Consider the following 16,836-nt stretch of genomic DNA (forward strand, 5'->3'; position numbering starts at 1 on the left):
GTAGCAAACAACCGCGACCCAGCCAGCGACGTCTGCCGAGGCAGACCCTCCACCGGGGACCGCTCGGTCCCCACCACCGCACCTCCGGGAGGCACCAACGAAGTGCGTCCCCCAACCCTGGGACGCGCACGTCGCCCGCGTCCCATCCTACGCCTCGTCCACTGTGCCCTCTGCTAGTCAGAGGGACACGCGGAGAAACCTCCCCCCCTGCCAGGTCATTAGCCATAGCCAACAATATCTCCGAAGAGAAATCATCAGCCATGTTACCGGGGCTCACCGGCCCGAACACTGCTCTTCCCCTCGGACGCATCCAAAAGGGACCAGCAGCATCCAGGCACACTGGGAGGTTACCTGGCTGGCGCCCCTCACCACTGTGCCTGGAAGGTCGTATTTGTTCTACCTGCCATCAATCTACACCATCACACGAATCGACCCCAAAGGTGGCAACAGTCAGAGGGAATTTTCAATATAATTGTGACTTTTACTTAAAACCTAATTACTTAGTATGACGATGTTTTTTTTTTTTTGGTATGACTGAGTGTATGATATAGCAAGTTTTTACGATTTTGCATGATTAGCAAGGTCATTTCTGTAACCATTTTATTGCTAAGTCACTTTGAGTCATCATAATGTTGTGAGATGTTTGTACCTACTACCAAATATACATGATAACCAATGATAACGAGTAGGTAGATACATTAAGTTTCGCAATACATATATATTAAGTACCTAGTAGACTCGTACAGAATTTTGAGCTCAGTTGGTCAGTTGTTGGGATTCGTGCTGCCGTATCGTGCCATGGCTAAACCTGTGGCTGGAAAAATCAATTTCAATACAAAACACTTGAAACGAGGTTAGTACCTACTTATATGTAGTTTTGTAATGCCTGACTTTGGTAGGTAGGCAGGTACACGCAATCGATTGTTTATTTTATTTTTTAACCCCCGACCCAAAAAGAGGGGTGTTATAAGTTTGACGTGTGTTTCTGTGTATCTGTCTATGGCATCGTAGCTCCTAAACTAATGAACCGAATTTAGTTTTTTTTTTATTTGAAAGGTGGCTTGATCGAGTGTTCTTAGCTATAATCAAACAAAATCGGTTCAGCCGTTTGAAAGTTATCAGCTCTTTTCTAGTTACTGTAACCTTCACGTGTCGGGGGTGTTATAAATTTTTAATTTACACTTGTATATTAGGTACGTGTACATCGATTGCTTATTTTATTTTTGTTTGATATACCTGCCTTTAGCTAGGTAGTTTATTTTGGTTCATGGTTTCGTCTGGGCCATGGGTGAAAATATTAGAGCTGAGTATTAATAGATAGTGGTCTATCTATCAACGATAGAGATAATTTTTATCAATGTTCAAACAGATTGAAAAATTCGTACTTTTCATGATTCCCGAATCTACAATTTACACATGTAGGTCCGAGTAGGTACTTATTTAACGTCGTAACTTTTGGCCATATCTACAAAATAGGAAAAGACGTACCTTACTTGTTACATACCTACCTAATGTTTATTTTCCTTCGTCATTTCAGGTGACCCCCTTCCACCGTACAATGGAAAACTGCGAATTTATAGCATGCGACTTTGCCCCTTTGCACAACGCACGATCCTGGCTCTGAATGCAAAGAACATTGATTTCGAAGTCGTCAACATTAGCTTGGCTGACAAACCTGAATGGTTGACTAGCAAAAGTCCTTTTGGTAAGTTCGTATGTTTAGTGAACTTTCAAAGAGCTAACTAAGCACCTAGGCGTTAAAATTCACCACCATTAAAATTCACTCAACGGTTTTTATTCTTAAAAACGAGTGAGACATCCCACTTAAAACATCTAACATCTACCTACCTATTAAGCTAGTCCAAGGCTAGTCTAAAGCATGAGCATTGAACAGGTGAAAAGAGCAACCGCCGAATTTCTTGCTTGTTCTTCTCGGTAGGAACGGCATTCCGAACCAGTGGTAAATTACTTTGACGATTGAAAAGCACTTGTAAAAGTCTACTTGAATAAAAATCTATTCTATTCTATTCATGCTAGTAGAGCCCTAGTAGCTACATAAGTAGGTATTTATTTCTAGAGATAATGCTTTACAGGTACAGTGCCGTCAATCGAAATCAAAGAGGATGTATGCATCTACGGTAGTCTTATAGCTGTGGAGTACTTGGACGAGGTCTACCCTCAACGACCGTTGCTGCCGAAAGACCCGGTTAGGAAAGCTATGGATAAAATCATCGTTGAAGCCGTAGGACCGGTCAGTACTTATTAGATTATAATTGCGCACTTTAGGGTTTCTTACCCGAAGCGTGCCAACCGGACCCTATTACAGTGCCCGGCAAACAACATTGATGCGTTTGGCTGGCGAATGGCGGGTGCGCGCGATTGGTTGATCAGTCGGCGCGGGTGCACGCGATTGGTTGATACGTCGACTTTGGGTTCCCAGATTCGCGAACTTACTCCTATTACACCTCTTCGGGTCCAAGTTGTTTGCCAGGCAGGGCAGTAAGCCTCCGCGGGCGGCTGTCTGTCAGCGGGCTGTATCTCGTTAACCGTAATAGGTAGAGTTGAAATTTTCATACAGCGTGTGTTTCTATTACCGCCATGACAACAAATACTTATTTCCATCTTATTTCATATGAATTTCAAAATAGCCGCCATGAAAATTTCAAATAAATTGAAAAGCACGATTCTTGTACGACAGTGCGAAACCCTCCGTGTACGAGTTTCTTTTTCAATTGAACATGAAGAACTTTGGTAGGTACATTGAGTGTTTGAAATTTACAGATCATAACGTTTGTCTTGAAAACTGTCAAGGCGCCAGACACGATCACAGAAGAGACAGTTTCTGCGTTCCACAAAGCTTTGGAGTTCATCCAAGAGCAACTGAAGGAGCGCGGCTCGCCGTACCTGGCTGGTGATGAGCCTGGCTACGTGGATTACATGAACTGGCCGTGGTTCGAGCGGCTACTGGTCTTTAAGGAAGAAGATCGAAAAATCGATACAGAGAGGTTTAAATTACTGGTAAGTAGCACTCCGTCATCTCAGCCAACTTTTTTCACTGTGATGCCCAGCGCCTGTGTTATTCCTAAGTTGCGTTATAAAATTCATATCTGCTCAATAAAAATGTATCTACTTATATTTCAGACGGCGTACCTGGAGAAGATGAAGAAGGACCCCGCGGTTGTTCCGTACCTAGTTCCAGACAATGTCATGAACACATTCCACGAGGCGTTCAAGACGGGCCCCCATCCCAACTACGATCTTCTAGACTTACAATTGAAATAACTACCTACCTACCTACCTAAATTTTTCGTTTCCAAGGTTCCGTACACGAAGGATGCCAACGGAACCCTATTACTAAGTCTCAGCTGTCCATCCATCCGTCCGTCTGTCTGATTGCGGGCTGTATATCGTGAACCGTAATAGGTAGAGTTGAAATTTTCAAAGAATGAATTTCTATTGCGGCTATGACAACAGATAATAAAAATTTCAAAATGACTGCCATTAAAAAAAAATAGTGTTATTTTTTGTAGGATGGTACGGATCCCTTCGTGAGCGAGCCCAATTCGTACTTGACCGATTTATTTATTTTTACTAAAATGTATGATTGTGATTTTGTTAAGTAATAAATTTTTTACTCTATTTTCGATTTAAGTTATTTTATTTATTATCCTTTTTCAATAAAAAGACTAAACGAAATCCTACTAGGTACTCATCATAATGAACGCTGAAATGTAGTAAAATTGTTTATCCGTTGTATGTTGATATTGTACCTACTATATTTATATTTATGAACTCTGAATTTTTTCCTCTTTGAGTTCATATAAAAAAATGTATTATGTAACATATTATATGTATTACATACATTATAATATGTATGTGTACTGCCCCCTGGACCTCATTCATCAAAATCGCCTCTGTAGTTTTGGGCGCTACGGTCTTGGATGAATTAATTCATCCAAGGCTATGGTGAAGCATACATAAAACGAACTTGCATAGTAGACTGCTAAAATCATAACCCTTCCTTTTGGCTTTGCCGTAGTCGGTAAAAATATGTTTAATACATTTACATTACTCATTGTTATTTTCAAATCATTTATTATAAGAAACATTAAAAAATGAAAGTGATTTTAACAAAATTTATTTTATTCAAAAGTAGTTTCCAAAGTAAACAAAAAAAGAATTTCAATGAATCAAACATTTGATGAAATTCGTCAAAATAAAACTAGAAAAAAGTACATACTAGAAAGAAAAGTAATTATAAGTTAAATTATTACAATATACTCATAGTAAAATAATTTACGAAAAAAATGCTATGATGTCAACCATAGTATCACAAAACATCGTTGCGCATACAAAATCCGCTATGTAATTTTTTAGAATTTTTGTTTTTGATATCATTTTTTTTTTATTCAGTTATAATAGGCGCGTTTGCACGGATAAACCTGTTCTTTAGCATTTGTGGTACTTATTTGATTTCAATCTAAACGTAACGCAATTTTTTCCAAAAAATTTAAGTTATGAAAATTTATAATTTTTCACACTAAAGGTCGTCACTCACATAATTTTAGCGCATCGCGGCAGTGCTTTGCAAAATAGCGCGATTCCACGAAACCAAGCTGCGTGATTGCCGCAAATCTATTTTCTTATCATAGACTATTATAGTATTTACTATAACATACAGAAAATAACAATTATCAAGTGCTGGAGGAGCAGTGGTGAATTTGGATATTTCCTACGCACTAATCCGATCTGTTCCATTGTCTGATGGCCAATTTGACAAATGATTCATACAAACAGTACAGTTCCTTCAGTCCGAATATTTCGGACCTAAGTCGGCCTAGTGCGTAAACTGACACAAAAATAGTTCAGAACGTGTTTTCACGGATTCGGATCGGATGCAGTGAGTAACCGCTCTCAATCAGTGACTCTAATGCTATGATCATATTTAAGCTGGCCGCATATTACTATCAGAAAAAAATCGGACACACTGTTCACACTGTTCATACATTTTGTACAAGACCCGATACGCGGATGACTGTCAGAATGTCGCCGTATCGGACTTACGCTTCTGATGTTCGCAGAGTGAGTGGAGCAAAAAGTTTTCTAAGAGATATGAGATTATGCGGCTAGCCTGAAGGATTTTCGTTGGATTCTAGCTTGACAACATAAATACACAAATTTGGTAATGCTAGCCTATGCCGCCTAAATCATTTTCATCAATCCATATTTGAATAAAATGTCAATAAACCTTACAACCATGTCAAAAGCAAGAGAATGAGCTAAGAATTCCATTTCATGTTTCATATTACAAAGAAAAAATAGAGTAATTTTAAACTATTGAGTAGTTAAGATACTTAACTATTATTAGTTAAGTATTTTAGTGTAACTATTAAAGTTACATTAGCTTAACCTTTACATGATAACAATAAAATTATTTAAATAATACTATAAGTAAAATTGTACTCTAGACTTATATTGATTTAAAAATCTATCATGCTTAGTGCTTTATCAGTCTTTACGAACACATTAACCTAATATTTATATTTACCTGCTGTTGCTTCTAATTTAGAAGTAATTTTCTTCAAATCAGCTTTTTTATCTAATTTTAAATAAGTAGTGTTTCTTATTTCATGTATTTTAATCCACTCGGGTACTTCTTCCACAAGCAACTTTATGTCTTTGTATAAATCATTAGCAGATACACTGGATTTGAAACTACTGTCCAATTTAGACAACACGATGTTCAGGGCTAATACATTCTTCCTCTCTGTGACAAAGATATTCCTCAACGTTCTTGCCAGATCTGGTAGTCGACTGTATGTCAAGTACTTTTGGTCACTCTCAGTGGACCTTGTCATAGCTTCAAGAGCCTTGGCTGCTTGCTTAGCTTTTACCTTTTCTAATAATGCAGCTGGCAAATTACGGAGGGCAGGGTTCAAAATCTGGATGTCACTTGTGGAAGGCTGATTTGTCTGTGTGGTAACACTAGTCGATTTTGGAGTTTCTTTGATACCAGTGGCAACTTTTTCTTGTTCTGTTAAGCCCCTCGCTTTAGCCTGCACAAGTTTTTCTAATGCTCTCTCCATTTTTGTATTGCATTTGAATAATTCTCGAGCCTTTGCGAGGACATCTTGGGCGGAAGAATACCTTTCTGTGTTGGGCACTTCGGGAAGCTTAGCGGTATCTATGTCAGGAAGCTTCTCAATCTCAAACTCTGGATGCCAGCGTACTATTTTGTCATCGGGAATTTCGATAGGAGGATCCAATGTCGAGCAAAACTGAGCATGGTGTTTTTTGACCAATTGCAGAAGGATGTCATAGAAATATCTTCTTCTCTCCAATAGCACACTAGGATTCATGATTTTTATATCATTGGGGAAATTGGGAGAAATCATCAGCTCATAGGACTCCTTGTGAGATGTATTGCTGAAGTTCTTATTTTTCTGCACTTCAAAATTGTAAAAGTCTGGAACCAAATGTTTGATTTGAGCCAAGTGCTTTTCTGTGAAATTTCTTTTGAGCATTTCCTGTACAGATGGTTTTAGCTTATTGAAGGTTATTTTCTCGTTTCTATTATATAGCAGAGCTACAACGGTTTCCATGCCACGGAACAGCTCTGCAAGGAATCTGTAGTGGTGTGGTAATGGTAGACTGGATGAAGGTGCCAAAGAAGAATGTTTTATGTAGGCTGGAACCTGTAAATAGATAAAAATATGTATCAATTTTTGGCCTACTTATTTTAAGCTGAGGCAGATTGCTTAGCTCACATTTAACAAGCTAACTAGGTATTTGCTGATTCAGTAGTGACTTTGTGATAATCAATGACCTGCTTTTAATTTTTAAAATAAGATCTAAGGGCAAGTGCAGACTGAGCGCGCCGAGTGGAGTAGAGGCGAGTAGAGTGTGAGGAGTATATTATGGATGTTAACCAGTTAGCTGAATTTCAGTATAATAAAAAAAAAATATTCAACCATGCCAAAATTAATAAGCCCAGTTTAAGTTAATAATAAGATGGTGCACCTCTATGTCACTCCACTCAGTCTGTGAGTGTTGTACTTTAGATGACAGTGGGTTAACTTTTAAGTTTGAAACAAACATACTTATTTTAAGTACAAAAGTAATAATGGGTGTGGATGTACCATGATAAATACAGCTTATAGTGTGAACATTTTGAGATCTCATTCGCCATTTTAGCTCTATGTGTCAACTATCATGTCAAAAGTATGGCTCACTTTTAAATTAAGGATTAAATTGGTACTTTGACATGACAGTTGACGCATAGACCTTGGCGAGTGAGATCTCAAAATGTTTGCAATATAATTAACGTGGTACATATTATGATCATTCATATATCATTATATTCAAAATCATAATAGATGACATAACATTTGATAGATAGTTATATTTACCTTGCTAGGGCTTTTAACTGGGCTGACGAAAACCTTCCTGGGGGATATAAGAGGTCTCTGCTTAACCTCGCCACCTTCACTTTCTTTCTTTGGTGACAAAAATTCCTTTCTAATTGTTGACTGCTTACTAGGACTGAAAACAAAATCATTACACTATTAGTTTAACAAGTTCCAAAACTAAAACCTCTTAGGGCCACTTGCACATCAGACTGCTAAAGTATATTTACTGTGAAAGTTAAATTTGACCATTATCTTATCTTACACTCTCTTTGCTTTGTTTACTTTTAACAGTATCTTTATACTGTTTGTAGCCAACAATATACAACCACATAGCTTGAAGAAAGTAGCTTGTTGGATCTTAACATATACAGTGGTAGCAATAACGCCTACTAATAATATTATATGTATTATGAATGTGAAAGGCTGTCTGTCTGAAAGCTTTTTCACACACCACAGACACACAGACCATCTGTTAATCTCTTTTTGACGAAATTTAGTGGCTTGCAGCCTGAGGAAAGACCTAGACTAATTTTACTGGAAAATCCACATAGACGAAGTCGCGGACATTATCTAGTAGGGGCAAATTAAGAAGGTTATTTTACTTACCTTTGAGGAACATCCACATCAATGGACTTAAATTCTTTCAGGTTCTTTGTGACGGCTTCATTGCGAATCTTTTTGTCGGTGGTTTCTTTGAGCTCTTGTATACCTTTACTTAAACGATCAGCAGTAGCCCTAAGTTCAGCTAACCTACTACTTGCTGCTAATTTCTTTTTTATGTCACCTAAGCTTAATTCTTTTCTTGCCGCATTTACAGACACAGGCTTGGAGGGATCGGAGCTTTTGATTATATTCGAAGCACTAGCTTTTTTCGCGAACACTTCCACACTTTGTTGGGGTTCAACTTTGTTGTCATTTCTCGCCAATTGGACTTCGGCGGTCTTTGTAACTACTGATTGACTTGCTACTGTACTTGTTTGTTTAGCATTACGAGCTAATATATCATTGTGTTTCAGCAAAGGAGTTTTTCTACCCAATTTTATGGACGAATCTGCACGTTCAATGTGCGCGATTTTGTTCTTTGAACTTACGATTTCATCTGTCGCTGGCCTCTTTCTGCTATTGAAAAACGTTGTGAGCTTAGTTTGCGACATAGTACTGCATGAAATTGTATATTTTGTAATAAATAAACAATAATTTATATCCAAATTCTGTATTCTCCACACCGAAACCCATGTAATTTCCCTCCAAAAGTCGTTAATTTCTGTATCTGTCAATAATTTTTTTTTTCTCTCGTCTGGCTTTACACAGATTAGCCAATGTTAGGTAATAATTGTTTTTGACTTTTGGTTGCATAATTTACTTTACTCTGTGGTTAATGGCAGTGTTGCAATGTTTCCACTTTCAATTTTAATTTTACCCTTGTTTCTCTGGGAATTCACCCTTTCATAAACGTAAAAAACCAACCAAGTGCGAGTCAGACTCGCGCACTGAGGGTTCCGCACTCGGGTATTTTTCCAACATTCTGCACGATAAATCAAAAACTATTAGTTATGCATAAAAATAAATAAAAATCTGTTTTAGAATGTACAGATAAAGCCCTTTCATATGATACCCCACTGGGTACCTATAGTTATCTTACTTTGAGAATTGAAACATATTTTTTTTTTATATGACCACAAATTCGCGGTTTTCAGATTTATAGTTACCTGTATGTACTTGTGCTATAAGACCTACCTACCTGCCAAATTTCATGATTCCAGGTCAACGGGAAGTACCCCCTAGGTTTCTTGACAGACACGACGGATGGACGGACGGACAAACAGATAGACAGACAAACAGACAACAAAGTGATCCTATAAGGGTTCCGTTTTTCCTTGTGAGGTACTGAACCCTAAAAAGCATCTTAAAACATCCTAAGCCGTACCTAATAATAATGTCACTCTATATTTCACTCTAACATAAGGAGAAATACCTAAGTATAAACACTAGTTTTGTCAAACCAAACTTGTGTGTCTAGTCATAACACAGATGAATAACCTAGGTTTTTAAAAATGATGAGAGAGAGTCTTTTGGATGCGCCCCTCATGCTTGTGGTAAACAACATACAGCAAGCAACGGCGAATCGGTAAACACCACAGATGGCTTTCCTGCCAATCGGAACGCTCCAAAGTATTTGGTAAGCAAGTTGGCAAACCCATTTGCTGTTTGCTGTTTATCTATAACACAGAAAAAACAATTTAATATCTAGGTAAGTCCTACGTTCTAGTCACAAGCATTTAGCGGCTTCATTAAAATCAGCTGTCATCTAGAGAAAATTGATTTGAATTTTATTTTAAATCCGTAATTTCAAGACATTTATTTTAAATTACATTACCTATAACGGTGATTTGCAAATAGTATTTAAAAAAATGCCACCTAAACCAATTCTAGTAAAAAACGACACAATGAAAAATGTTTTAGTGGCACCAAGCAGAGTTGTTTCTAGACCTGATAAACTCGAGGGAGGAGAAGAAACTGAAATTGCTGCTCAAATACTTGTGCCTCCAGAAACTGGCTGGGGCTGGGTAGTGGTTGCAGCTTCATTTATTAATGTTTTTATATTCGATGGTATAGCTTTTACGTATGGGAGTTTGAAGAACGATATTTCTACAGACCTTAATTTGTCAAATTCCTTAGTTAATTTAGTGAATTCACTCTGTATTGCAATTTATTACATAGCTGGACCATTGGCTTCGGCATTTATAAACCGCTTCGGATTTAGAGCTTGCGTTATGTCCGGATCAGTTTTAAGCTCATTTTCATTGTTTATTTCATACTTTTCAAATGGTTTTGCGTCTTTTTGCATATTTTATGGAGCAATTGCTGGTTTCGGATATTGTTTAATGAATATGGCATCGGGCCTAATTGTAGGGTTTTATTTCGAAAAGCTTCGGTCAATAGCTTTAGCTATATGTTCATGTGGATCAAGTGTTGGAATCATGGCCTTTTACCCATTAAATGTATATTTAATTAAATTAGCTGGATGGCGGACAGCGACTTTATTACACTCAGGACTCATTGGGCTAATATACTTTTTGGGGATGACTTTTCAACCCCTTTTATCTTTTACCGTGGTGAAAACTACAGAAGATCAAACACGCACTGTAACTTACTTGCCAAATTTATCTACGGCTGGTCTACGTCTTGCGACATCACGTACTAAAACCGACGATAAGACGATAGAGCCAACAGCTACAGAACGCTTATTTAGCGCTGTTTCTAATTCAAACTTCCCTACGGCAGCTGCACTAGTAGAAGATACTACAGTTGGATCGGCTGCACAACCAGGTCCCTCTACCGCTGCTGTATCTAAACTGACATTAACTGCAAATGCTCCTCAAGGAGGCATTAGTCCCAGACAGCTCAAGCAAGTGAAATCTATTATGTCTAAAACGAGTGTACAAGATAAAACAAAGCCTCCACCAGTCGAAATAGCAGTTACTGTAGAAGAACCTAAGGAAAGTAGCTGTTGGGGACGCCTGTGCCATTGGGATGTACATGTACCGGAATCACGCCCAATGTATCGAGATGATGTGTTTTATGAGGGAAAATTAGAGAAGCTACCAGAATATCAAAAAAGTAAAATGGCTTCAGGCACTTCTAAAACCGGTTTGGAGTATCAGTTAGCTGTATCTAGAGCCGTAACGGTTGATGATTTACGTGAAAAGAAAGGAGTATTCACCACAGCGGCACGAAGAGTACTAGCGACAATGATGGATCCTAAACTACTCCGAAAGAAATCGTTTATATTTTTATGTTTAGGGGGATTTCTTATTTTTGTAGGATATTTGACTCCTTATGTTTTTATTCAGGATAGAAATGTTCAAGCAGGCCTTGATCCGCAACATTGTTTATTTTTAGTGAGCGTCATAGGAGGTGCCAACGCCATAGGTAGACTAGTGTTGGGAGGAGTTGCGAGTAAGATAGATCCAATTAATGTTTTCATTTTCTCAACATTGATTAGTGGCATCGTTACTATTTTATCAGATGTATCACTTAATTTGTCCTATCAATATTTCTATTGTTTTGTATTTGGATTTTTTTCATCTGCCACAACTTCCTTACGTAGTATGGTAATCGTTTCTTTGTACGGGTTAGATAATTTAACAAACGCAACTGGTGTTATTCTTGTATTTCAAGGGTTAGGTTCTTTAGTTAGTACACCAAGCGCAAGTATACTTAAGAATATGTATGGATTTTCTATAGCGTTTTATGTGGCTGGAAGCTTTATAACAGCTGGTGGTATTATTTTATTACCTGTTAAACGTATGTCTGAAAAGGAAAGTAAAGTTACTCTATAATTGCAAAATCGTCTACTAACAAACTATCCCTAACTATATCACTAGGTATCTAACTACCAATATTATAAATAAATGCGAAAGTGTGGTTGTTTTTTGATTTGTCCTTCAATCACGTCACAACGGACCAGCAAAATGACGTGATTTTTTTGCATAAGTAATGAGTATAGTTAAAAACCTGGAGAGCGCAATAGGCTACTTTTTATCCCGGAAAATCCTGCGGGATTTTTAAAAACCTAAATCCACGTGGATGAAGTCGCGGGCATTCTCGATTCGGTAAGCTATCGGTAAGTTATCGAATGATCGATGAGTGTTCTGAATCGCCCGGCCGTAGCCTTACGACCAAATAATTGCTATAGTGCGTTTCATCGAATAGTACCTATGGCGTTATGTTGGCTCCCCTGTCTATTGGGTGGTCATGGGCACCATATTGGCATGAGAAGACGCAGATTTTGTTTATTTTAATTTGATTTTCATTTCATTCATTCTATTCGATGAAACGCACTATAGAATGACGAAGATAGGTTCTTCCTTAGAATAAAATATGATCGTTAAGTTTATCGTATTCGTCTATTTTATGCGAATAAAGGTGTGGTTGCCACTTGTCATGGTAGGGGTTGACTAACGACTTTTAAATTGACGAATGCTGTGATCTAGTAGGATCTATGAGTAGGATCAACAGCTAATATAGTTAGTTATTTCACTCTGATAGGTACCTACCTAAACTTGCCTATAAACTCCGCAAAAATATACTCCTTCTACCTACCTAGTACCACAGTTTCTAGTACTCACTCTACTGCATGTCTACTGCACATTGCGTAACGTAAATTACGTAAAATACGTAGTTATGCGGTATCGAAACCAAAGTATCGATATCAAACCGGAATACAATAGTGAATTGTACAACAAGGGCAAAAATGGGGTTAATAAATATACTCTGCTTTTCATTTCGATTGTGAAGAAATGTGGTGTTTCAGTTATTTATTTACGAATTATAAATTTACGAGCCTGAGAAGCAAAAAATTATTTTAAGTTGCACAGTACCTAGTCTCTGATTCTTTGATTAAAACATTAGAAATGTTTAATGACTCTCTCTGCGGAGTTTTTAATGGGTTTATAGTACTTTTTGAATTGGATTTAACAACACTAGAAACCATAGAGATATATCTGTGCCAGGCACTAGAATCGTTCTGGGTAGGTAGCTTCGGTAAGATATCTGGGTAGGTTGTATTCTGTGGTTCTGATGTCCACAGACTAGTAATCTAGAGTGCTGATGTCGATGTTCGACTTTCGAGCGAGCGCATTTAATTCTGTCTCTGAATTCTGGAACCGGCCGCCATACTCAAACAAAAAGATTGAGATGAAAAGATAATTTTTTTAACATCGGAGCTTGTTGAAAGTGTTTTAATTTACTAAATGAGTTCTAAATCAGATGTAAACAGAAGAGTACTCGCCATCCAGGCGAAAAAGAAACGGCATAAACTCGGAAAGAAGAAAAATCGCGAGGAAGATATCGGCGCTGGTGGACAAGGAAATGGGCTGCGCAATCAAAACCAGAATCGGCTCGAACCGACTCACAGTTCGTCCAACGAAACCATCGAGGAGGATGAGGATGAGCAATACGCCAGCGACGACGAGGAGCAAGAGGACAGTGCGGACTACTGCAAGGGAGGGTACCACCCCGTCAAGATCGGAGACTTGTTCCTCAACCGCTACCACGTCACTAGGAAGTTGGGTTGGGGGCACTTCTCCACCGTGTGGCTGTGTTGGGATCTAGTAGACAAGCGGTTCGTCGCTTTGAAAGTTGTCAAGTCAGCTCCACATTTTACAGAAACTGCCTTAGACGAAATTAAAATATTGAAATCAGTCCGCGACAGCGATCCAGCCGATCCTAAGAGAAATAAAACTGTCCAATTGCTGAACGATTTTAAAATCACGGGTGTCAATGGGACTCATGTGTGCATGGTGTTTGAAGTCCTAGGGCACCATTTGTTGAAACTCATACTCAAGTCTAATTACAGAGGGATTCCTCGCGAAAACGTTAAAACTATTATTCGCCAAGTGCTGGAGGGTCTAGATTACCTTCATACTAAATGTAAAATAATTCATACAGATATCAAACCTGAAAATGTGTTAGTGTGTGTGGATGAAACATATATTCGTAAGTTGGCAGCTGAAGCTACTGAGCTACATTCCCTAGGCCTCAGGCTACCACACTCCCTCATTAGTACAGCTCCAAAGGAGTTTCAGGAACAGGTAGTTACTGGTAAAATGAGTAGAAATAAAAAGAAAAAACTGAAGAAAAAAGCAAAACGGCAGTCAATGCTTCTCAAAAAACAAATGGAACAAATTGAAGAAATAGAGGAACAAAAAAAGGTCCCCAATAGTGATTCAGCGCCCATGTCCCAAGACAATGACGACTCACCGCTAACTCCTGAAGAGGAGAGTGTTATTGAGAATACTCGCTCAGAAAATGAGCCAAGTGTGAATGGTTGTAATGATAGTGAAAAGGCAGACGATGAAGCTTTTGACACTGATGCAGAGGCTGTGCAGGTAAGGAATAAACAATATGGTTGTGGAGATGATACTGGTACTCCTATGTCGGAAGGGGAAATGACTGACACACCACCATCATTCAATTCTCAGAGCAAAGGTAAATCTCTGGATAAGAGCCCGGACCCTGCATTTGATGTGTGTGAGGTGGAGGTAAAGATTGCTGACTTGGGTAATGCCTGCTGGGTGCATCGCCACTTTACAGAGGACATTCAAACTAGGCAGTATCGCTCACTGGAAGTCCTGCTGAGTGCTGGCTATGGCACATCGGCTGACATATGGAGCACAGCATGCATGGCGTTTGAACTAGCTACTGGAGATTACTTGTTCGAGCCCCACTCGGGAGATGGCTACAGCCGGGATGAAGATCACCTGGCTCATATCATTGAGCTACTCGGAGACATTCCTAAAAGAATTGCAGCATCAGGAAAGTATTCAAAAATATTTTTCAATAAAAAAGGTGAATTGAGAAACATCACTGGGCTAAAACCTTGGGGCTTAGTTTCCGTCCTCACGGAAAAGTATGAGTGGAGTCAAAATGATGCAGAGGAATTTGCTGATTTCTTGAAACCTATGTTAGATTTTGATCCCAATCGGCGAGCCACTGCATATGAGTGCCTTCAGCACCCTTGGTTGAAGCCGCTGAAGCTGGAACAAAATGAGTCTGAGGAATAAATGCTCTCTGTGGATGTCAATGTTATATCACTCATAAAATCAGTAGTGTCAACATTTATAAGTATTTCAATGTTTTATGTTTTAATCAAAGTTTATTTATGGATTTGTTTGTGAATAGTTTAATTTGTATCTAGATTGTTTTGTTAGCAGTCCTTGATTTTCGAATTAAATTGTGTGCAAATAGAGGAAAGTTGATGCATAATAAAAGTTTAGATACCCATATTTGACAGTAGACATGTATATAATACTGCTGCTCAAACAAGTAGCACCAACTTAGATTGGCATTTATAAACTCCGAATTCCAAAATTGTACAGATAGCTGTAGTAAAAATTGTGATGTATGATGACATATAGACAATATAGGTTGGTCACATTATTAAACATTAGAATATATAGTTGACTAGTTGCACTAAACACCACCTAGAATGTGAGGAACCTATGCAAGTCATGCAAGCATGTAGCCATTCTGGTAGTATGTATGTTCACATAGTTTAAGTTTGTCTTTTATCACTATCACAATAAAAATCTCATAATGTAAACTTAGAAATAAGACAGTATTTGTAAAGCCACATTTCCGAGACTGCCTTTTTATATTTGAATGAGTCGCTTAAAATTGTAAATGGATGGAATCAGCCGTTACCCAGAGGCAGTGAGTCAGTGACCTTAAACCAGTTAATAGTTATATTATTTACCATAGATCCCAATTTACATGACCATAATTTGTATAATTATTATATCTGCAAATTTACATAAATAAAATTACGAAACGAGCTTGTTATTATGGATTTTTCAATTTAGGATCCTTTATTTATTTTTAAAAGGTAGGACAATAAAAACAATACCACAGGTATGACTATTTTACTGTAACAAAATAAAATATTTGATGTAAGTAGTTCATGGATTTATTATATTGTGGATTGTTAAGTTTATGATCTAACCATTACAACAGATTCTGCTACAAAAAGTATGAGCTGAAACCTGTATGATTTCCACTAAAGGTGGGGCAGGAAGTAACGTTGCTTAGGAATTAGTTTCAACTCCCAAAGAGTATATTGTATGGTAACAATTGGGCCATTGCATGAACATCACATTGTTATAATCATATAATGGTTACGTAAACATCAATACAGAAATAGTTGAGCATAATAAGAAGCAAATTGCTCTAATAAATCCATTGTAAATTTATAAACTTTATATTTAAACAATAAAAGATGTTTATCTTTCGCTTTGTAACTGAAGTTATAGGTAACTAAAACAAGTTTCTATCATTCAGCCCGGAATCATTTTACCAATAACATTAAAATCTTATTGAAAAAATAAGTTTATGTTATATTTATTTATTTAAACTTAAAATGAAGTTAGATTTTATACAAATATTTAGTGTAGCAACACTATAATGTAGGTAACAGTATAAATGACTAATTTTAATCAAAATGGGTTCAGTAGTTAAATTTTTTCAACAGTAAAAATAAATAAATAGCAATGAATTCATGGTATTGTTGCTGCACTGCAGCAATGCATTTTAACCAATGGAGAGTGTTGGATAATTAAAGTGATCTGCTGGTCAATTCCGGAAAATTTGTATCAATCACTATGAATGGTTGCCTCAATGCTTTGTTGCAACAAGGACACCATAAGTGACCATAATATATTGAGCCAATCACAACAATTATGATTGTAATAATGATTGATGCAAGTTTCGACCTGCTGGTGATCACATTGCTCCAGTCTCAAATTAAGGTGATTGGCTGAAATTGCCAGCCAGAGAGTGTGTCAGCCAACTTTAAATGATCTTTGCTCAACCATTCACCAGATCTTATCATCTTACCTAATTACTTACCCAGATAAGATCGTAGAAC

General features: G+C 37.7%; 4 protein-coding genes across 4 annotated transcripts; 3 read left to right on the forward strand and 1 right to left on the reverse strand.

The window, feature by feature from the left end:
* Window positions 1-698: 698 nt before the first annotated feature.
* On the forward strand, window positions 699-3,646 carry LOC123868219 (pyrimidodiazepine synthase-like). The gene is made up of 5 exons (XM_045910649.1): window positions 699-853; window positions 1,538-1,705; window positions 2,094-2,251; window positions 2,782-3,018; window positions 3,142-3,646. Exons 1-5 carry the CDS (start codon window positions 799-801, stop codon window positions 3,280-3,282), a joined length of 759 nt encoding a protein of 252 aa, XP_045766605.1. The 5' UTR covers window positions 699-798; the 3' UTR covers window positions 3,283-3,646.
* A 476-nt stretch (window positions 3,647-4,122) lies between these two features.
* On the reverse strand, window positions 4,123-8,694 carry LOC123868212 (DNA replication factor Cdt1). Its single transcript, XM_045910631.1, has 3 exons — window positions 8,016-8,694; window positions 7,410-7,542; window positions 4,123-6,695 (listed from the first exon to the last, which is right to left on the reverse strand). The coding sequence occupies exons 1-3, from the start codon at window positions 8,561-8,563 to the stop codon at window positions 5,532-5,534; spliced, it is 1,845 nt and encodes a 614-aa protein (XP_045766587.1). The 5' UTR covers window positions 8,564-8,694; the 3' UTR covers window positions 4,123-5,531.
* Window positions 8,695-9,698: 1,004 nt separating this feature from the next.
* On the forward strand, window positions 9,699-11,837 carry LOC123868210. Its single transcript, XM_045910627.1, has one exon. It carries the CDS (start codon window positions 9,821-9,823, stop codon window positions 11,750-11,752), a length of 1,932 nt encoding a protein of 643 aa, XP_045766583.1. The 5' UTR covers window positions 9,699-9,820; the 3' UTR covers window positions 11,753-11,837.
* Window positions 11,838-13,010: 1,173 nt separating this feature from the next.
* LOC123868213 (SRSF protein kinase 3) lies at window positions 13,011-15,755 on the forward strand. The gene has a single exon (XM_045910633.1). The coding sequence runs from the start codon at window positions 13,166-13,168 to the stop codon at window positions 14,975-14,977; it is 1,812 nt and encodes a 603-aa protein (XP_045766589.1). The 5' UTR covers window positions 13,011-13,165; the 3' UTR covers window positions 14,978-15,755.
* The last annotated feature ends 1,081 nt before the right edge of the window (window positions 15,756-16,836 follow it).

Source organism: Maniola jurtina, chromosome 9, assembly GCF_905333055.1.
Source record: "Maniola jurtina chromosome 9, ilManJurt1.1, whole genome shotgun sequence".
Classification (NCBI taxonomy): Eukaryota; Metazoa; Arthropoda; class Insecta; order Lepidoptera; family Nymphalidae; genus Maniola; species Maniola jurtina.